Consider the following 22,737-nt stretch of genomic DNA (forward strand, 5'->3'; position numbering starts at 1 on the left):
ACGCACGCGCGCGCGCACGCAGACACGCCTCTCAGCATTTTTAATCATCGCCCAGCTCTAAAACTATTAAAGCTTGTATTAGTGGCACTTCAAAGTAGCTTGCCATCCTTGTTATTATAATCACTATTGAAGAAGAGGGTGAACGTCTTTGTTTTCACACCCAATCTATGTTTACAAGGGGACAATGTTAGTTATATCCCTCATATCATCTAATTTGCTGAACCGCTTTATCCTCATTAGGGTCGCAGGGGGTGCTGGAACCTATCCCAGCTGACTTCGGGCCAGAGGCGGGGCACAACCTGAATTGGTGGCCAGCCAATCGCAAGGCACAAGGAGACAAACAACCATTCACGCTCACACTCATACCTAGGGGCAATTTAGAGTGTCCAATCAGCCTACCATGCACATCTTTTGGGATGTGGGAGGAAACCGGAGTACCCGGAAAAAACCCACGCAGGCTCTGGGAGAACATGCAAACTGCATCAACAACAATTTAGTCTGTGTACTAGAAAATTATAAGATGAAATGGCTCACTCACCTGTGGCCCATTTTTGAAAGAATTCACTTGTATTGTCAGGAGATTGAGTATTGTTTTAGACAGGATTAGAGTTGCAGTATCTAATTCTTTTTCCCTACCCCTGAATCTGTATCTATGATGTAACTCTGGTTGCATGTGGCAAGGAGGTTAATTTTTTGTGCTGTTTGACTGTGACTCTGTCAAAAGGATTACACCAATCCTGATATGTATGAAATTTGTGGATGACTTGAGCATCTACATAAAAAGTACCTTTTATATTTGTGTGTAATTTTGACACAGTGAAATGTCTTTTTTTAAATGCCTACTTCTGAATATGTGTCTACAAGTAGTTTTGCATTTCTGCACGACTCTTACATACCAGTCCAATTGATTTACATCAGTGGTGTGCCTTCAGGGCCTTCAAGGCCTTCTCTGCTGGCCTAAGAAATATCTGAATCACAGACTGATGTTAATTATATTTTGTCCATGAATACTTATTAAATAATTCAAAATTGTCTGTTAGCTTCCTTTCATTGCTTTCCCCCTTGTTTGCACTGCTTCCAGATGTGTGTTTTCATATTGAAGCATTTAACCAATCACATTTCAGCCATTATTTGTTGCCAGCGTCAGAAACCTGCCTCAAGGCCTTCACAATCAATTCTGCAGGCTCTGCTGCATTAAACAAGCGTCGATAAGACTGTTGCTTTAACCAATCAGATTTCGAGTTGGCAACACCACAATGCCTTCTCGCAGGCGTAGGGATACGTCATCGCTTTCACCAACTATGACTGGCTAGTGATAGAGAGGACTACCCAGAGCTACCAAACTGGAGCGAGCTGCCACATGCAAATATATTGTTGTGTTGATTTAAAGCCATTTTCAAGATGGACTTTTCAAGAAAAAAAAGCTGGACATCATTAAGAAAGGTCGGACAACTCCAAAGCAAGCAAGCCTGTCACAACCGGGAACGAACATTTTCAGCACTAAATTGAATAAAAACGTATGCCAGAAATACGACAGGACAGGCTCGACTTTCAACATTAGCTTCGATGGCGATAGAAAAGAAGGAAGAAAGGAGGATGGATATTGTGTACAGTTAAAAAGGATTTTTGGTGAGTAAAATATGGCTATATTCCGAAATAATATTTCAATTGTATGAGGTTATTATTGATTATTTTTTATGTGTCGTAGCTGTAGCTGCAGTAGAGGTTTTATAGCCATAAAATAGTTTTTGCTGAAGGCGTCACTAGGAAATGCACGGAACGCCACTGATTTACATTATAGTTGCCCCCACACATTGTTGTTGTTATCGTACATCTATCTCAGCGCACTTGTACGTATAAACTAAAGAACAGTGATGATATCGCCTATCCCTCATGCATGTAATCTCTGGATGTAGATACTTAAACCTCCACTGAGATTGTCCATGGCAGTGAGAATAGTAATTTTTTTATACCGTTGGCCACAGTGAGTTGAAACATGTCTGTGTAAAGTAGTGTGTGTTTTCATATACACTTGAACATCATATTGATAGTGTTTTCATTGCATTATTCATGTAGCTTGCCTTAAAGTAGAGTATAACATTTAAATATCTTTACTAGTATTATGGACGGCCCGGTGGACTAGTGCTTAGTGTGTTGGAATAGTTCTGTGTTCTCTCCGGTTACTCCAGTTTTCTCCCACATTCCAAAAACCTGCAGTGTAAGGGGGATGAAAACTGTAAATTGTCCCTTGGTATAAGTGTGAGTGTGAATGGTTGTCCATCTCCTTGTGCCCTGGGATTGGCTGGCTACCAATTCAGGATGTCCTATGCCCATAATGGCTGGGATAGGCTCCAGCAACCCTCGCCACCCATGTGAGGATAAGGTGTATGGGAAATGAATGTATATTATTAATACTATTATCAATATTATCTGTGTGCCATTTGATAGCACAGCAAACAAGTCAAGAAATCAAAGACTCAACTAGTAGTTTCTTTTTTTTGCCATAGTTCCCTGTAAAGCTGGGTGGTTTATTTGCAACCAAGACCTCAAGAAATGAACATTGTCCTAGTAGATTCCATGTAGATTAGAAACCTAAATTGTTAGGTTCCGGACCGTGAGCCATACAGAAAAACAATCATTTGCACACAGAGAATATCAAAGGCGTCATTTGATCTAATGTTTACGTGTTTGGTACGTGGGAAGAAACTACAGTTCGGAGAGAAAGCATACACAAGTATATGGAGAACACAATTTGGCCTGAACAAAGATATGAAAGCATACCTTGACTATGGAGAAGATATGCTAACAAGAATGTTCAGTGGCAATTTTTGCAGTAATTGATCCATGAATTTGGCTGATACAATAAATCTGCCAACCTTTGAAGTACATTTCGATGATGCTGTTATTCAGCATTCGAGATTAATGAGTCTTGGGCCATGCAAGTCAAATTCACTGCCTTACTCTGTTTTCAGCAGCATTTCCATTACTTTAATGCAGGGGTGGGCAAACAAAGGGCCACAGTGGGTGCGGGTTTTCATTCTAACCCATAAAGAAGACACCTTTTCACCAATCTGGTGTCCTACAAGTGCAATCAGTGGATTGCAGTCAGATGCTTCTTGTTTTCTTCAGAAATCTCATTGGTTGAAGTGTCTGTGCTGGATTGGTAGGGACAAAAACCTGCACCCACAGCGGCCCTCGAGGACCGATTTACCTACCCCTGCTGTAATATATGGGTCATTAATACATAAAATTGTCTTCCCACAATTTTCTCTCTAAATTGTAAAGGAAAATCCAGATTACTTTTCTACCGTCAATTTAATGAGTGGTTTGTGGTTTTTGTTGTTGTTAGGGTATGTTTGGATTGGATCACTCCTGGCCACTTAAAAGAACACTGCATTTTGATGAACTGTTTCCTAAAAAGTAACTATGTTTGAAGATAAATACAAGAATTGTGAACCCTGATTCATGCCATGTCCTTTGTGTTGCATACGAGAATTTTTTCGCACTGCCAGCAGTGCCAGCATTTTACAAAGCCAATCACAAGGGGGTCAACAAAAAAAACTTAGTTTGTTACGCTACCCACTGAGCTTCTGGATCCACACTGGTCAGAAGGAGATTTTATTCAATGAACTTCGAGTTTTTCACTGTCTACACTCTCTTTCAGAGCTACACCCTATTTCATTTCCTCATTCAGTCAGCAGGCGTGTTTTTGTAAGCCTTCTTAAGCAGTCTGTCATTACAAATATCATAATGACAAACGTGAGTCAGCACTGGAAAAAGTTAGTCACGTAGTTGAACCAAATAATTTTCTTTTGTGTGTCAGTTAACATGAAAATATGGAACCACCTGACAAAAAGAATTACTATACATTAGCAACCTTTTCGCTTACATTATATCCTTTTGTCAACAATCTCATGAAGGAAGAAGCAGAATTGCACAGTGTCTGTGCTGGATCGGTTGGAACAAAAACCTGCACCCACAGCGGCCCTCCCGGACCAGTTTGCCCACACCTGTACTACACCATCAGGTGGCCCACTAGAAGTTTTAGTAATTAGTAATTTTATTTTCTTCTAGGAGCAGTCCGGTGTATGAGTGGTTAGCGTGTCCGGCTCACAGTTCCGGGATCGAGGGTTTGATCCAAGGTGCGCCTTCTCTGTGGAGTTTGCATGTTTTCCTCGAGATTTTGTGGGTTTCCTCCAGGTATTCCGGTTTCTTCCCACTTCCTAAAAACATGCATGGTGGTTGTTCGTTTCCTTACTCCTTACTGAGTATTTTCCCAGTAAATCTACATAGTCAAAGCAACTGACGCATACAAAATAGTGAATCCTAATTATGTCCCGTTGCACCAATGTATGTCTTGCTTTTTCAGTACTTGCTACTGCAGACAGATAATGCACTCAGATCTTTAAAACCTCTAGACTACTGAGGGACTGTGTGGTAACCTCAGTCTCAGTCTGCAGAAGGTCCCCACCTTGTGGACTTCCTCTGTGTGGCTCCAGTTTCTTACCTAGGTCTACAATGTCTTGTGTGTCTTGTGTCTGTCTTGCTACTGCAACCAATAAATTTCCCAACTACGGGATGAAATAAAGTTCTAATGTAATCTAGTCACGGTAGGTCACACATTAGTTTACTGGGATGGAAAGGATATAGGCTATCATGTCTGTGTAGTCGTGCAGTAGAGTGACCGCAGGAAACGAACAGACTAATACAAAGATACAGACCCGTGCACGCGTGCGTCCACACAGCAGCTGAATGCAGGTCATGGGCATAGGCTCTAGCTTTGTTATTGATTCGGTCACACTAACATATTGACTGCTTCTGTGGGGTTTGGGGGCTTACATTGTCAGTGTGTACAGAAATGTATGTAGGGGAATCTAAATGGGTTTAGTCAGGGCACAAAAGTAACATTTTGTCCATACAAGCATGTCAAAGAGAAGGAACAAAGAACACTACTTTTGTGCATGACCATTGTTGATTGTTGGACTTCACAAAAGGATGTCAGTTAAAGACCAGAGAGCGCGGCTTAATTATGCAGAATGACAGTTTAGTAAAATAAATTGACCGCAAGTTTGGAATTTTACCCCAATTCCAATGAAGTTAGAAGGTTGAGTCAAACATAACCTCTATTTTAATAAACAGACGTCAAATTTTAAGTTAACAATTTGCTAAAAACAATAACATTTATCAATTTGAAAATTACATATCATGTCTTTCTATTGTATTCATTTAAATAGAGGATGAATATCATTTGCAAAATATTGGATTCGGATTATATGCTTAACAAAATATCCCAATTTTATTGGAATTAGGGTTGTATATATTTCAAACATTGTGTGGCCAGATTTTACTGCCCAAACATCTATATCTTTTGAGAAAAAAAGTGCCTAAGGAATCTAATGAAATCTCCTCACATAAGAAGCTTGCATACCACATTTGAAATAAGTTCAGTTGCCCCTAGTATACTCTCGGTTCTTCACACATCCCACAACCATGCAAATAAAAGCAAGTTAAATGACCTTTCAAAATATTAATGTTGTTGTGATTGTGAGTGTGTGCCATGCAACTGACTGGTCAGGGTCTACTGCCCATGGGTAGCAGGAATTGGCCTGAGGACCCCCGCAACTGTTGTGCAGATACCATGTGGTCTGGAAGAAGAAGACATTTATACATAGGTTCCAGTTTCATTTCCCACCATCTCTAAGACAGACTCCACACTATTTGTGAAGAATAGAGTTAGACCATGATACTAATCACATCTAGTGTCTCCAAAGGAAAGAATTGAAAATTCCAACCCAATGGCGAGTGATCAATGCTTCTTACCAGATTGTGCTGGTGAGATATTATTATTCCTGGTATGATTTGATAAAATGCACTTACATATGCATGCAGGACAGTCTGTCAAAATAAAGTATATTTACATTGTTTTGTGATTGATATATAGTTTCTGTGTAGACATTATATGTTATATACCGATAACTTGTATCAGGTTTCACTGTCAATTACAACATAAGATTTTGTCATCTGTGGATATTGATGCTCTTGTAGAAGGCCTTTAGTTGGATTGTAAAAATATTAATAGCAGCTGAGTATAAGTGATTTGACAAGGCAATAACATATGTTGTGTGATACAAAGCTAAGCCAAGGATCAATAGATGCCATAGATGAATACAAAAAGATGAAGGCTTTTGCAATAATGGAGAGATAGACAAGGAAGCATCTGTCGAGATGTTGAAAGCTACCAAATTAAATCCACTAAGCAAAACTCCACATTATCCTTGTCTTTTCCTTTTTGTCTTTCATACATTTTTTTCTCCTCAAGCACTTACTGTCTTGAATAAATATTAAATTATGTACATATTTATAATAGTGTCTTAAATGTCCATACATTTAATTTTTGTCTGAAAATGGGGTGGACACAAATAAATGATCATTGAAGGTGGGGAAAGAAGCTTAGAACATCATAATGTAAAGAGCCCAGATTACCAATAGTGACATTTTTTATTTGTACAATAGAGACTTTAGTACATTATTCAAAACACCTCTTATATATTGAAAAAATGTATGTTCCAAAGCCAAAAATAGCTTTAGAATAATTGCTGCACAGCATGTGTTAAATTTTTTACATATACTTTTTTTTGTAAAAACTGTATCTTAAATAGTATGTACAGATAGTACCTGCAAAATGCATTCTAAACACGTACATAATATATATAGTATATATATAGTATATATATATATATATATATATATATATATATATATATATATATATATATATACATACATATATATATATATATGGTGAATATACTTCGGCAGTTACAATTCTCTTCATATATTTTCACAATTAAAGTGGAAGGATTTTTCAACTTGCATTTGCAAATAAATATTTAAATAAATAAATAAACAAATAGTGCTGTAAACTGTCACTAAAAACTGTCCAACTTTAAGAACATCTCTCATTAGAGGTCAAAGTACTTTTCGTCACACAACAGAAGAAGCAGCATTCAAGTTGAGTAAGTGTAGACTGCAGAAAGCATGAGTACATTCACAATTTGTAGGAGTCACGTTCAATTTGATCGTTCACAGCTATTGTATGTACAGTGAAACTGTCTCGGCTCTTTTGTATGCTTATCACATTAAAAAAAAAGAATTTTTATAATCATATACATATATTTATATTTTCATATATATATGATATATTTGTATAACACAAATTACAATTGCAGTAGAAATACATTTTGTACACTTTTGGATAGTTTGTTTGAGTTTCCATGTAATACTGTGCGTTCCTTTTTCTATAACATTGTTATAAGAGTCATTAGAAAATATTACAACTTTTGAGCTATGCTAATGTATAGCAATATATTTAGAAATGATTACCTGAAACATGTAGTAAAAATAATTTAACTATTAAACTTTTTTTTTGCATTATAATGCATTTCATATTTTAAACTTCTTAGACTTAAGCGGTGTTGGTGGCTGTCACTACAGCCACATAACTGAATTGTGCCATTTTGTGCCAATAAATGGCGATTATATGGAAACACAATTGTCACCAGATGACACTCAGACTTCAGCAAAGAGATGGCATGAAAAATATCGCTTGTTGTCAGATATTGTACCGTACATAGATGACAAAACTCATGGCCATTCATTAAATTATTATTTTTTTCATCCTACTTGTGGTCATTTGTGTGTTGTTTTAAGAATATAATTTTATATATATATATATATATATATATATATATATATATATATATATATATATATATATTTAATATATTTATACATATATTTATATATAAATATATTTCCCCCAACTTCATTTGTCTTCAGGCATTATAATAGTATATTGGGAGACATTGTCTGGGCAATGGAGCGATTTGAGACTTGCCATGAATATTTTTGTTGAATTGTTGGAACGCTATCAGGGCCTGGTTATGTTTTGTTTAGAGGTATCAACGCATTCAAAATGCTGCACATTGTTTTGTTTTTTCTTCTTCTCTTTTTTAGCAGAGAAGAGCCTTAGTTTTGTAGAATATGCATGCAGACAACAGTTACCCCACCCACAGTAGCCATGTTTCCTCTGGCGCTGTGGGCAGACCAGATGTGGGCCGCAAAAATGTAGGTTCTGGTATTTTGGGCCTGTGTAAATATCACTTGGGAGGATGAAAGGGTTCCTATTGGACCAAATATAGATGATAATTCTCTCCAGTAAGCTACAAAGCTGAGAAGCCACAAAGCAAACATATCCACTTAACAATAAATAGTGACTTGAATGCATGCTGTGGGCTCATAATAACTTGTAAAAAATAAAAATACAAGCATATGATGTTGGAAAAAATAGTACAAATCACTACAAATTTTCAAAGTGTGATACAAACATTATTCATCTGAAGCTTTTTATGAGTGTAGCTTATTTTAAAAGGTGCATTTGAATTCCGAAATTGATAGGTTTTGACACATTATAATATGAATGCAGCATTGCATATACTTTATGCAGTGTTTTGTGTAAACATTAGCATGAGTGGTTCAGTAGATGGCACTGCAGGATAGGTTGAAATCTGCTCAATGGACAGCGGCTCAAAATATTGCCTTAGTTTTCTTCAAGCACAGCAGGCAGGTGTGATACCAGAAAAAAAAGTACTAATTGAGCTTGAATGGAAAAACACAACCCTGTTATCAAGAAAATGATCACTGTACACTCAAAGACACCAGGCAGACTATTTTGTGGTTTCAAAGTCATAGGATAAAAAATACTTCAGACTTTGAGGGGATTCTCCAAAAAGATACAGCTCAATGTATGTATGCAGTGCACAAGGCAGATCTTTTTCTGTTAAGAAGTTAGTTCCTCTACACAAGAGCTGAAGTCTGGAACAGACAACAGCAGTACAGAATTAATGAGTGATCAATTTAGAACTCAATAATGTACTGAAAACAAAAGGACATACAAGGTGTTTAGAAACACTTAAATGCCAAAAATAACCAATAAATGTTAAAAAAAAATCCAAACTAAGCCAAAGAATGTGTCTCAAGTTACCAACCAACAAAACAGACTGACCATTTCAAAGTTAGTAAACAAAACACAAAATCCAAATTGCAGCAGCCCTGTTGTAACTCAAGGATTATGCAGTATTCTTTCTGGGTAAATCCAGGTCCCCACATTTCGAGATATAAGCCGATATGCTTTTACAATATGGCACATGTACTTGCCTATAGTCCAGCAATAGGCAAAAAAAAATCACTTTAAAAGATTTTTTTTTAAAGGCGACTCTTTTTTTCCAGTTCCACCAGCCTTCAGAATAGAGCCGGTGGGGTGGTTGGGGATGGTGACGAGCACAGGAGTGATAGTGTATTCATTTGTTTTAAGGTATTTTTAGGGAGTGCTGCTGTCTCTCAGAACCACCAAGTCCACCGTCCTTTGGAAACTCTTCAGCAGAGAGACGGCGGTCTCATGTTCCATGTGTAAAAAATTATGTCCATTAGCCTGCAAGGCAAACACGCAGCACAGTAAGCAGCATGTGTGTGCGCATGCATGGATAGATATGTGCATTGCAGTTTTCCTTATGTCTATTTGTGTGTTTGTGGAAGGATGGAGGATCACTGCCGTCATTAGCTCAGTAAACATCACTGTTGGGAAAAAAAGAGAAAAGTGGAGGATCTACATACATGCTGTTGAAAGAGAAGGGGTAAAGACAAAACGGACATTCCGGATGAATTCAACAATTATGGAGGAAGGAAGAGGAAAAAGGAAGGAAAAGGGAAGGAGATAAAAGAAAAAATGTTTCTCGCTTTTCTGCTTTTGTGTAAGAACTACAATTTGTTGTTTGGATTCTCTTTTTTGATACCTGTTTACAATATGTGCATTTGTAATCTACATACATTTACCCCCCAAAAAGTCTGTCTATCAAAATGAAATCCTGGAATCCATTTCAAATTCTCTTTACACCCTTTAATGTTGAATGTTGGTATTTTCAACCTTTTACTCCCCAAAATACATTGTTTCGCTGCTTTTACAGGTTAAATATTGTTCAGGTGTTTTATCAAATTGCAGGTGAATTATGTGTAAATCCTGAGGTTTACCTTCATATTATATTCTGTTAATGATGTGCCATGGCATCAGACTAGTAGTTTTATCTATGCATTCATTCATCTCCCATACCGTTGCAGGGATTGCCCAAACCTATCCCAGCTCGTAACCGGACGTTTCGTCGAAAGACGTTTGGTCCCCGGACGTTTGGTCCCCGGACGTTTGGTTGACCGGACGTTTGGTAGACCGGACATATGGTAGAACGGACATTTGGTCGCCGGGTTCGCTCGAGTTTACTGTTGATATTTTGATATTAGATATTTAGATACTAAACTCACTCTCTCTCTCTCTCTCATGATTATAATTTTGAGAGCTGGTTTCAACAGTAACAACCCGGCGACCAAACGTCCGTTCTACCAAACGTCCGTTCTACCAAACGTCCGTTCTACCAAACGTCCGTTCTACCAAACGTCCGTTCTACAAAACGTCCGTTCTACCAAACGTCCGTTCTACCAAACGTCCGTTCTACAAAACGTCCGTTCTACCAAACGTCTGGTCGACCAAACGTCCGGTCGACCAAATGTCCGGTCGACCAAACGTCCGGTCGACCAGACGTCCGGGGACCAAACGTGTGGGGACCAAACGGCTTTTGATGAAACGTCTGAGTACCGTCAGCTGGGATTGGGCGAAAGGCAGACTACACCCTAGACTGGTCGCCAGTCATCCGCAGGACTCACAGAGAAACAAATCAACAGTCGCACTCACAATCATACCGACACCAGCGAGAATCAAGCCCGCGCCTGCCCAGACCGAAGTCAGGCGAGTGAACCACTACACCATTAGTCATTTTTAATACTTATTTATTATGTTGATGACTTATTTATTATTTTTTTATTACTTATTCATTGATTTTTATTTATTATTATTTTTCCGTCCGTTTGTTGTTGTTATTTGTGCACTTCCCTACTTCTTTATGTTGTTGACTCATCTCATTTTCTGAACTGCTTTATGGGTCGCGTGGGGTGCTGGAGCCAATTCCAGCTGTCTCCGGGCCAGAGGCGGGGGACACCCTGAATTGGTGGCCAGTCAATCGCAGGACACAAGGAGACGGACAACCATGCACACTCACACTCATACCTAGGGGCAATTTAGAGTGTCCAATCAGCCTACCATGCATGTTTTTGGAATGTGGGAGGAAACCGGAGTACCCGGAGGAATCCCTCGGACCGAGGAGAACATGCAAACTCCACACAGGTGGACCGACCTGGACTTGAACCCAGGACCCCAGAGCTGTGAGGCTGACGCGCTAACTACTTGCTATACCGGGTCCGCCCTATGTTGTTGAGTACTTATTTATATTTATTTATTGATTATTTATTTATTTGTCTGTTTGTTTGTTGTTGTTTTTTGTGCACTTTGTGGTGAAGCTTTAAATGTCATTATACTTGTATTATAGCAATCAAAGCATTCAATTCATTTCAATAATTCAAGCAACACATACTCAAATTAAGTACAGTTCGGTACAAGTTTGAGGTTCTGCACATTTAAAGTATGCAACTAGATTGTTAAACATTACAAAAAAAGCATATCAATATGCCATTGTACAAAAAAACATTAAACCCTAACCTCTAACCCTAACCTTAACCCAAAACCATTATATAAGTAGTACCTATCGTCTGAGATTTCTCAAAATTTGTTTGTAGCATTAGCATGTACAATAGTGTAACAGCAGCTTAGATTTCTCAAAATTTGTTTGTAGCATTAGCATGTACAATAGTGTAACAGCAGCTTGTTTCTAGAACCGTTTTACTGGGCGCGAGAAGAAAATGAAAAAAAAATGCAGTTTTACTACACCTTATCATGACGTGCCATTTGTTTTAAGGAGAAGGAAAGTGTTTGGGGCTGAGTATGAGAGGGAACGGAAACATGGTTGATTCTGGTCCATCAGTTGACAAGTGAGCGGCTGTTACCTGCAGTATTTTGTCTCCGGGCTGCAGAGAAGATGCAGCGGGCCCATCATGCTGTACCCTAGTAACAAAGATACCCTATAAGTCAAAATGATACAATGTTAGGACAACACAAGGACACGATGGTTTAGAATCTTTGCCTTTCTTATTCTCATTTTAATATCTACCCCCACCACAAGAAAATAACACGTCTGCCAAATGCCAAACTAAAATGCATTGTTATTATCTATATTGTCTTTAATGTCAGATTTATTGTCAAAAAATTAGATGTAATTAATTCTACATTTTTAATTGTTTCATTTCTTGAATTTTACAAAAAAAAACTTTATAAAAACTAAAATAGCTTTCTTAGCAAACAGAAAATTACCTAAGAGGAGATGCAGATATGTATAATAAAACGGATGCATCATATACAGAATGGGGAGAGAACAATAGGTGTGAAATGGGCATATATTAGGCATAAAGAAGGTAGTGGGAGGGCAGAAGGTAAATTGTCCCATATTTTCTTAAACATTCCAAGGCAGAGATTATAAAAACACCAACATCTTTTCACGGATTGGTGAAAGATGAGTTTGAACAAAATGTGGCTGTATCAACTCAATCGTTTCAACCGGTTATGCACCTGTTGAACATAGGACTGAGAGATGGGCCACATAGAAAGGAATGCCAGTTGATAACGAACTGTACTCCGCAGTAATGGCAGTACTATGTACCAAAACACAAGGTAAACATGTACACATGACACCACACAGGGTAGACGTTTAGGAAGTATTAGTTCCCTTATGACACTGGCATTAGGACAGTGAGCCTCATAGTTGTATAAATTTGATAGTGATATTGTAATTTGTTTGGAACTATTACAGAGAGAAGAGAAAGGGTATTGAATGATAAATTGTAGTCACCATTCAAGCACAGAAAAGCATACTTTTTTCTCTGAGTTATATGGAGCTCACTGTACATCACATATTTACAAATGTGCTTTTTTGCAGTTGGAGTTGTGAAGCGTTAGTCACATAAATATGGCAGAGAAAGCATACGCATGCCAGCGCAGGTATGCATTTTGACATCGTACAAAATATTTTCACTGCTGACATCAACATTAATATTGTCTTTTGAAAAAAAAATCAACACTCATGGTCAGCTCCTGAAAAAGGAGTTAGATAAGATAAAGTATGGTACAATTTCAGTTTGTAATAGTTTAAAAATCCATGATCTAGATCTGAATGGGGTAAAAAAAAAACCACATTGTTAAAGATTAAGCATCTGCCTGGAATTAAATTTGGACTGAGAAAATTGTGTTAAAATGCAAAAGTGTTTCATAAATTTTCGCTGTCTCTTTAGTTTTCAACTTTGCAATAAATAGCAACGGATTCTGTCAAACTGAAAGAACTGAACTTGAACTAGGCAGACTGAACCCAAGAGACTTCTTAAAATAGCTATCAAGTAAGCAACCACACTTAAGTAGCAGAATGCTTTCTATTGTTTGTTTAACCATTTTTGGACACAATGGATGAGTGCAACTGAAACTTACCTGTCCATTGTAAAAAGTTCTGAATAATTTAAATTTTGTTAAGCTAAATTAAGACAACATTGCACCTACTAGTATGTACTATACCTACAAACTATACACAACAACTGTTCTCCAGGCGAACACACAGGAAGAGTAAGTAAAACATGCTTTGAAACTTATTAGTTTCCATTGCAATTCTTAATAAAATGTGGGGAGGCCATGGTTGCCTGGCAAGCTGGTTCAGATCGTACCATGTCAGAGGGTTTGAAGGGGTTCCCCTGACCGCTGATGCCACCAGAGATACTAAAACCAAGACCAGGATTCTTCTCTATTCTCACACACAGCTAGAAAAAAATGCAATTGACAATTAGAATTTACCTGAAAGCAACAAACTTGTGTTAAATCTAACACAATCATACTCATGGGCCTCAAAATAACGTGGCAAAAATGTATGGGAATTTATGCTTTGCAAAATATTATTTTTAGGATAGCAAAACGCAAACATTTTGAATTGTAGAAAAAGTAACTTTTAACTTATTGAGATAAAAGAAAACAAAGGTTTTAAAGTTTAGGAGTTACTGTCAGAGATCTACCGTCTGTCACCAATTCCAAGACAAAACAACCATTCATTCGACTCTAATCAATATCCAGAATATATTTGCTCACTGAGCTTCAAAACTGACCTTTAAAATGGAGGCAGATATGGGTGCTTCAGACAGAAAGATGAGATTAAAGGGAAATGTACCTGTTCCTGAAAGCCATCTGTGCTCTTCTGGCCTTTAGTTTGGAGAAGACACCGAGCGCTCTGAGGCCGCGGGTTGGTGTGAGTTGTCACAACAACCTGGTTGCTATGAACCATTCCCTGGTTGCTGTGGTAGTGGGGGTTGCTGGAGGGGTGTGGAGGCTGATGTGGTGTATGGGAGGTATGCAGGTTGTACTGGGGTTGATTACCAGATGAGGATAGGGCCATGGGCAGACCAGCACTTGAGTAGACCTGGCCAGGACTGTTAAGGGCTAGATGGAAAAAAGAAATGACCATTGGACTCGTGCCGTTACGCATGCAGTTCAACTTTTCTGGGATATATTCATAGTTAGAATGCCCAAAGTGAATTGGAACCCATTAAATGTATTACTATTTACCCTGAGGCATGTTTCCTTGATACGGACCCCCAGATGGAACAAGTGATAAAGGCATTCCTGGCTGGTACTGGACCCCCTTATTCATCATTCCACCATCATAACCCTGTTGGCCACCCATACGATGAGGTGTTGTGGCCAAAGACGAGGGTGATGAAGTAACAATCATGGTGTTGTGGGATTGGTGTGGAGGGTTGTGGGAGTGGCCTCCCTGGGAAAACACGAACATATTAGGACTGGAGACAACGCCCCTCCACTTCCTACATTCATACTGGCTTTCACCTGTTTGATAAGGTTGTCAGGTGGGACATCCCTCCTGCCAAGTGAGTATGGAACCCATTGATTGCTTCCTGACACACCTTCCTGGTCATTATCCAGCATAGCAGAGTGCTGGGAGGGGTTCTACAAGATAAGAAAATAAGAAAAAAACATATTTGTTTAGATTTTAATTCAAAAGAGACATAAATACACACACAAACAATTAATAACATCCAATTGAACTTATCTGATTGTGCATTTTGCTTCCATGAGGTTTAATAATAATACATTTATATTCACAATTTTAAAAAAAGCTTGTTCATTTTAAAAACTTACCAACTTGGACATCAAATTTTAAGTTATGAATGTGAGGGCCATGAATATGAATGCCAGGACTTGGGAAGTTGGTGGTAATTTTTGTTATCATGGAAAAAGTCCCTGACATTACACCTGGGCTTATAGTGTACCTGCTATGGCCATCTGAAAATTATATACAATATATGGTTCCTAGAGAAAAAAAAAAAGAGCTAATTGGCTAAAAAGCGCTTCTCACTGCACTCAAAGTTGCTTTACAATGCAATATTTATTCATGCCACAGTAGGTCTTGATAAGCTGCTATTGTAAGCCACAGCAGCCCAAGGGCACACTAACAGAAGCGAGGCTGCCAATTTGCATTGCTGACCATTCTGACCACCACCAACCACTCATTTTTATGCTATCCACTACTTAGCGAAGAACACAAGGACAATGTGCAAAAGAGGGAGCTGGATTTGGAGCCTCAATCCTTTGATCAATGGATGAACCCTTCAACCATCTGCGCCACATTTTCCCTATGTTGTAAAGTTTGATAAATATATGGTGTTGTAATATTTAGCTCTACTCTTGTATTTTCCAAAATTGGTTTAACCTTCATGACACAATATTAGGGATGGATTGGATTGGATAACTTTATTCATCCCGTATTCGGGAAATTTCATTGTGACAGCAGCAAGAAAAGGCATAGTTTTAAGTTAGACGATGACGTGAAGTAATTGACATAGTGATAATCCAGATCTGTGTTGTTGTAATATGTTCTGGATGAAAAGATTTAGGCACACAAAGTAGTGTTCATTCTTGTTTTTTTCCAACTGCTGGCTATAGAGACGTTCCTACACTTAGCATTTCACCATGATAGCTCAGAATCCAATGTAGGCCGGGACTGCCGGCAGCATTTTTTTTTGAATGGGAGATTTGCCTTTCAACTCATGCATGCCCCTTTTCAGCAAATATAGCTGTGCGTACTAAAATTAACCATTCATTCATTTTCTGTACCCCTTATCCTCACCAATTTTCTCAAGTACAAGACTAGATAGAAATATGAGTGTTCTATATTGCTCTCCAAACCATATATATATCTACATATAGTATATATATATATATATATATATATATATATATATATATATAAATATATATATATGTATATATATATATATATATATATATATATATAAATATATATATATGTATATATATATATATATATATATATATAAATATATATATATATGTATATATATATATATATATATATATATATATATATATATATATATATATATTACAATTGGCCACAAGAGATACACTTTAAGATTCTCATCCCTTAAATATTGATCAGGAATTCTCACATTTAAATAGGTTTTCCTGATGAATCTATGAATATAATTCGTAATCTGGCCAAAAATTTGGAGTTTAAATACATATTTGTTTGGTTTTGCTGTTTGACTATGAAAAAAATGTCTGAAAGTATTAACATTGCTGATTAATAAAAACATTTTTCTCATTTGCATTGTTATGAAAATCATGCATTTTATGCATGAGATATGATTTTGTAAAACATGAATTCTAATCCTCAAAATCCTGCAATTAAAAAATAATGACTGATCTAAATGTTACAGTGCCGCACAAATCCACATGACTTTTTTTGAACAAAAAATAGGTGCTGTAAACTACATTTCTTTGTGTTTTAGGAAACAGACTAATTTTAGAACAGTCCAAGCAACCATTGTCAAGTATGACTATTTTTATCTACTGATTTCTCGGTAGAAAATACCAAGAAAAGTTGCCTAGAAATATATATGTTGAGTCAACACCAAAAAGTAATTCATCAGCTTTTGGGTTGTCAAATAAAATACTATGTATATAATGGCAAGTGGAAAATGCAATTTAACTAAAAAACCTGGACTTAAATGTTATATTTGTCATATTGCTGTGATGACTTTCTTCTTCTTCCATCAGTGAATTGCTCGCATTTTAGTACAATGTGATTGGGCCTACAGCATCTAAACAGAAGGTCTGCTCTTTCACACTATAAACTCAAGCATCCACATAGAAACTGATTGAAATATAGATAAAACCAAAAAAATAACCCCAAAAAACGATTCTCTCCAATAAAGACAAAACAATTTCATGCATTTAGTGTCAGTTTCTGTGATTACTTTTGTCCGCTTATTTTTTTCACTAGTAGTTGTCGAACAATATTATGCAAATTGATCATCCTTAATGTAAAAAATATTTAAGCTAAAATATATATCTTTATAGTATAAGGCCATTGACGCTATACTATATACTCCTATTGGGATACTCACGGCAACAGCAGATGGAGGAGGAGGTAGTGGCAGCCAGCGGCCAGCAGGTGACTCATGCTTAGCGTTATTGTAAACGTTAAAGTTCAAAGTGCCGCTGCGCCCCTGGCCGTGACCCCCGCCCTGACAGAGCATGCCCAGCGTGAGCATATTGTGCTTTAGGACACCACTCTGATTGAAGAAGACAACATCACATGACATGAGTGAATGGGGAGAGATGGCAGGCGCGGCCAACAAAGAGGGCTGCAGCATGGGGAAAACACAATGAACTCCACAGCCATCAACAACGCTGATAAGAAACACATAAATAGTGCAGAAATGCTGAAACCACAGAAAAATGTTAGCTAGTGTCATACACACAGTGAATACAGACGCTCCCCTACTTACGAACGAGTTAGGTTCCGAGCGATTGTTCATAAGTTGAATTAGTTTGTAAGTTGCTCAGTGCTATATTTTGTATTATAATTTATATTTAAGGCCTATATAAGTATATTGAAGCCTATATAAGTATATTGAAGGTTTATATAAGTGCATTTGTATGTTTAAGGCTTGTAAAAGTAACACGCATTGGTTTGTACTGAAAAAAACATTTAATAAAATGGAGAGAATACATACAGTACTGTATACATAGATTAGAGAGAGCGAGATTTACTAGAAACTGGCCGAAAGAAGCTATCTCATGACGATTGCAGTTTTCTTTTTTTCATCATAAATGATGCGGTAGCACTGTATGGCATCATTCAATTGATTTGCAAACTTTGTGCAATGTTCAATATTTGGGTCCTGCTGCTCGATCTTTATGTTTATAAATGGTACTGACGGTCGAACGATTCAAGTTGTATTCACGTGCAACGCGCATCAAGCTTCGTTCTTATTGCCACTCATTTCAAATGAAATGGCTTGGCTCTTCCTTGCACCTCCCTCAATAGAAGCCTTTCGCTTTTCACCAACCATATTGAATAATGGATGCACGAGATATTTAATGATAAAAATGAAAAAGGTTCTCTGCGCACTGGAGATACGTTCACGCACTTCCGCATTGCAACGAAGTGGGCAGAAGAAGGTAGATGCTGGCTGAGCTGAGCTCTCACAGCGCCAGGCGTCAGTATTAGCGGCGGAAAGAAGTACAATTCGGAAAAAGGCGCGCAATACAAAATCGAACTTACGAACATTTTTCGACATAAACGCAATTTGCAGACATGTTCGTATGTACCGTTGTTCGTATGTACCGTTGTTCGTATGTACCGTTGTTCGTATGTACCGTTGTTCGTATGTACCGTTGTTCGTAACTCGAATGTTCGTAAGTAGGGGAGCGTCTGTATTGGGTCAGACAAGCAACAATTGGTGGACAATGTCATTCCAACATTAAGAAGCACATTATTTGCAGGTCCTTAAACTGTTAATGTAAGATATTTTTAGATGACTATAACCTAAAAAAACAGAACGTAACAAGCTGTTGGCAGTCGTAGAGAAAAAAAATAAAAGGCATAAGTCGTGGATAAAAATCCCACAGAAAATTTGCAACCTATAGTCCGGAAAATATGGTATATAAAATAACAGGGCAAAGCTGTAGCATTAAATTACTTGTAATTGTTTAATTGCCAACAGCAGAACATTTATACAGTAGAGACGTGACAGAAAAGTGAGAGTAGACTGCATTAAGACATGGTGAATTCAAGACATTCGCACAGTTGTGACTGTGCAGTAGGTTGAGCTGAGGAGTGGTGACAGTGTGGGGTGGACACAAACACGCGGCCAGACACACTGTATCTCTTCAACTTTTAAAACAAATCTGCATAGATTCAGACAGGAGGGGCTTCCCTATGCGACATGGTGTGTGTATGCGTGAGTGTGACATCTCACTTGTGCATATCCTTTCAACGTACCCTGTCCAGACGTTTGGCCTCGATGTGCCTCAGCAGCTGTTGCCTCCAATCAGCAGGCATCTTGGACGTGATGTCTTCAGGCTTCTGTGGTACCACAGGTCGCACCTTGATGGTGTCATCGGAAGATTTCTCTGGGCATGTGGCCAGAGTGTAGTCAGGAGGCATCTTCTCCAAGAGGGCCGCCATGGTGGGACGAGCTGACACTGGACGTGCCTAATGGTTAAATGACAGTCAATTGGACTGACATTGCAGTTTTTGACATCATTTTAAATAATCTACATCATGGTCAAACAGACATTGATTAAAACACCTGCTTGCTCTAAATGCTGACACTTATTGTTTGCTCTATGTTGATGTTGATGAGGTCATACAGTAAACATGGAATCGAAGGGGGAAAGTAACACAACATGAGTTTTGGTTGTGCAAAGACTGAAGTTGTTCAGACACCACATCTAACTGGAATTAAACTGCACGTGAGCTTTATGGTATTTGAAGTGGATGTTTTGTTTCCTCCAGCTTGTAAATTTAAGATTTTGTATATGTAATTTTAAATACTGAAAGAAGATGACATCAGTCACAAGTGTTGTATGTTAGTTTCCAGTGCAGTTTGTTTATACTCTGTCTTGCATTTCATTCAAAACAGAGTCAGTACAGTAATAAGTAACTTTTGGGAAATTGTCGCTATTTGGGGGAAAAAACCTTGCTCCACAAGACAATATTGAAAATACGCTGCGATTAGACTCTGTGGCTGGAGATAAATAATCTTTCCATAACATTTACAAGAATGTGTCCAGATTTTCAGAATTTGGATAATGTAAAAATGCACAGACTGGTTGGAACAGCCTACATAGCATAGTTCCAAGAATTCAGAAAATTGGACAACAGGTGTCAATGGAAATTTAGCTTTTTGTTTAAGTAAAAATAACAGCTTTTGAGGAAAAGCAACATTGCCTGAACAAAATCTATTCAAATAAAATTTGTGAATTACAGTTAATCCTAACAAATTAATTTCTCAACATATCTGTTGGACTCTTTAATTTCCTCTGTAACTTGGAAAACTAGTATTTCATCACACATCAGTTAAAAATATCAACGGTAAATTCTGAAGGATTTCGAAAATTGTCACTACTCCCCAAAGTACAATTTAAAGAGTGCAAATTGGTGAGAAGAGCAATGTCAGCAGATCTACTGGATCATATACTACTCGATAATCAAATGTATTTTACTGGTTTGATTTTTTTATTGAAATATATTAGCGTGAATATAAGTGTTCTATCTCAGGTTGAAGCATTTACATTGGAAGAGGATCAATATTTAACTTATATCAAGTGTAAAGGCATGGAAACTGTCAATACCTAAATATGAATCTGCAGCATTAAAACATTTTTTTGCAATCTTTGCAATCTACGGTATGTGTTGGATTTTAATGAGGAATTCATATAACATATTGTTTTTATCATAACATATTGAGATGGCACACATAGTGGCAAAGCGCCTTATAATATTTAATGAGAAGATAAACCTGGGATGTTCCGTAGGTCTCAGAACTGTAGCTTCTAGCAGAAAGGGGACGACGTTGAGTCAAACTCTTGGTTGGATAACCAGTCATGGGTTTTTTCTGTTCCTGGTAGCTGGGATAATCATCATCATAGCGTCCATTTCTCTTGTTGTGCATCAATTGATTCTGGTTTTCTACTACATTTGCCGAATGATCCATGGGGGAGGAATAAGCAAGAGCTCGAGTATAATGTGGAGGGTCCCCCTGGTGTTACAGAAGAGACATTCGCACATTATCCAATCTATTTCTGAACATTAGATTAACTTTAAAAAGAAAAAAATATTTCTTAATTCTGATGATTAATATTTTCTTATATCATACTTGCTGTCTGTAGTGAGCTTCCTGCAATGCCTCCTGCTGAGCTTCATGGACTCTACGGAACAAAGCAAGTTCGGTAGAGCTCACCAGTGAGTCTGCTCTTCTCAAAAACCCTGGCCGAGATCGTAGCGATGGTATTGGTTGCTGCTGCTGGCTTGATGAAGCATCCTGATTGACTGGTGATTGAGGAAAGGAAAACATCTCCAGTGGCGGGTAAGCACGATACCGAGGGCTCACCAACTCTTTTGGTAATGTTTTTCCTGGTTGATTGATGTACTCCAATGCTTTTGATGAGTGGTTGACATAATCTGGTGTATTGGGGAAAGGTGGAGGGGCCCGTCGGTCCACAGCCATCTGATTGGTCAGAATTGTTGACAGTGAGTGATATGTAATTTATATTGTAATTTACAAGACTAATGATAGTATGGGACACATTTCAGGCTCGGGGTCTTTCAACCATCCAGGCCACAGGTGTGAGCGTTGCCAATAAATGAGCATCAATGAGAATATCTATGCGGAAGAGTGTAACAAAAGAAAAAAATGATTATAAGGGCGGCCCGGTGGTGCGAGTGGTTAGCGCGTCGGCCTCACAGCTCTGGGGTCCTGGGTTAAAATCCAGGTCACAGGTCACGTCCACCTGTGTGGAGTTTGCATGTTCTCCCCGGGCCTGCGTGGGTTTCCTCCGGGTACTCCGGTTTCCTCCCACATTCCAAAAACATGCATGGTAGGCTGATTGAACACTCTAAATTGCCCCTAGGTATGAGTGTGAGTGTGCATGGTTGTCCTTCTCCTTGTGCCCTGCGATCGGCTGGCCACCGATCCAGGGTGTCCCCTGCCTCTGGCCTGGAATCAGCTGGGAAAGGCTCCAGCACCCCCAAGACCCTAATGAGGATAAACCAGTTCAGAAAATGAAGTGAGATGAGATGATTATAAGGTGCTGGAGGTAATGTCAATGCCATAATACCAACGTAACGCTCCAATTCCTGCACTTTCTCACCAGCAGTTTCCATAGTTTACCTCACAGGTTAACGGAGAGTCATATGCACCCATCAAAAGAGCCATATGTGGCTCCCAAGCCATAGGTTCCCTACCCCTGGTATACATATGTCAAACAACCCATATATATATATATATATGGGTTGTTTGACATATGTTATATATATGTAGTATACATGTATACAAGGGGGAGGGAACCTATGGCTTGGGAGCCACATATGGCTCTTTTGATGGGTGCATATGACTCTCCGTTAACCTGTGAGGTAAACTATGGAAACTGCTGGTGAGAAAGCACTATATAGTATACAGACGCTCCCCTACTTACGAACGAGTTAGGTTCCGAGCGATTGTTCATAAGTTGAATTTGTTTGTAAGTTGATTCAGTGCTATATTTTGTATTATAATTTATGTTTAAGGCCTATATAAGTATATTGAAGGTTTATATAAGTG

General features: G+C 38.2%; 1 protein-coding gene across 12 annotated transcripts in view; it reads right to left on the minus strand.

The window, feature by feature from the left end:
* Positions 1 to 7,786: 7,786 nt before the first annotated feature.
* Positions 7,787 to 22,737, minus strand: part of lrrc7 (leucine rich repeat containing 7) — an 83,523-nt gene continuing 68,572 nt past the window's right edge. For 7 of the 12 annotated variants that reach the window (XM_077607002.1, XM_077607001.1, XM_077606999.1 and 4 more), the window contains 10 exons: positions 21,295 to 21,645; positions 20,938 to 21,177; positions 19,416 to 19,628; positions 17,533 to 17,700; positions 14,930 to 15,049; positions 14,651 to 14,858; positions 14,256 to 14,524; positions 13,762 to 13,854; positions 12,004 to 12,078; positions 7,787 to 9,490 (listed from right to left, as the gene is read on the minus strand). In XM_077607002.1, the coding sequence (XP_077463128.1) occupies positions 9,380 to 9,490; positions 12,004 to 12,078; positions 13,762 to 13,854; positions 14,256 to 14,524; positions 14,651 to 14,858; positions 14,930 to 15,049; positions 17,533 to 17,700; positions 19,416 to 19,628; positions 20,938 to 21,177; positions 21,295 to 21,645 (1,848 nt within the window). In that variant the 3' untranslated portion in view covers positions 7,787 to 9,379. Of the gene's footprint in view, positions 9,634 to 12,003; positions 12,079 to 13,761; positions 13,855 to 14,255; positions 14,525 to 14,650; positions 14,859 to 14,929; positions 15,050 to 17,532; positions 17,701 to 19,415; positions 19,629 to 20,937; positions 21,178 to 21,294; positions 21,646 to 22,737 lie in introns of all 12 variants that reach the window. The other 5 variants (XM_077607006.1, XM_077607009.1, XM_077607008.1 and 2 more) reach the window with 4 other exon arrangements.

This window comes from Stigmatopora argus, chromosome 8 (assembly GCF_051989625.1).
Source record: "Stigmatopora argus isolate UIUO_Sarg chromosome 8, RoL_Sarg_1.0, whole genome shotgun sequence".
Taxonomy (NCBI): Eukaryota; Metazoa; Chordata; class Actinopteri; order Syngnathiformes; family Syngnathidae; genus Stigmatopora; species Stigmatopora argus.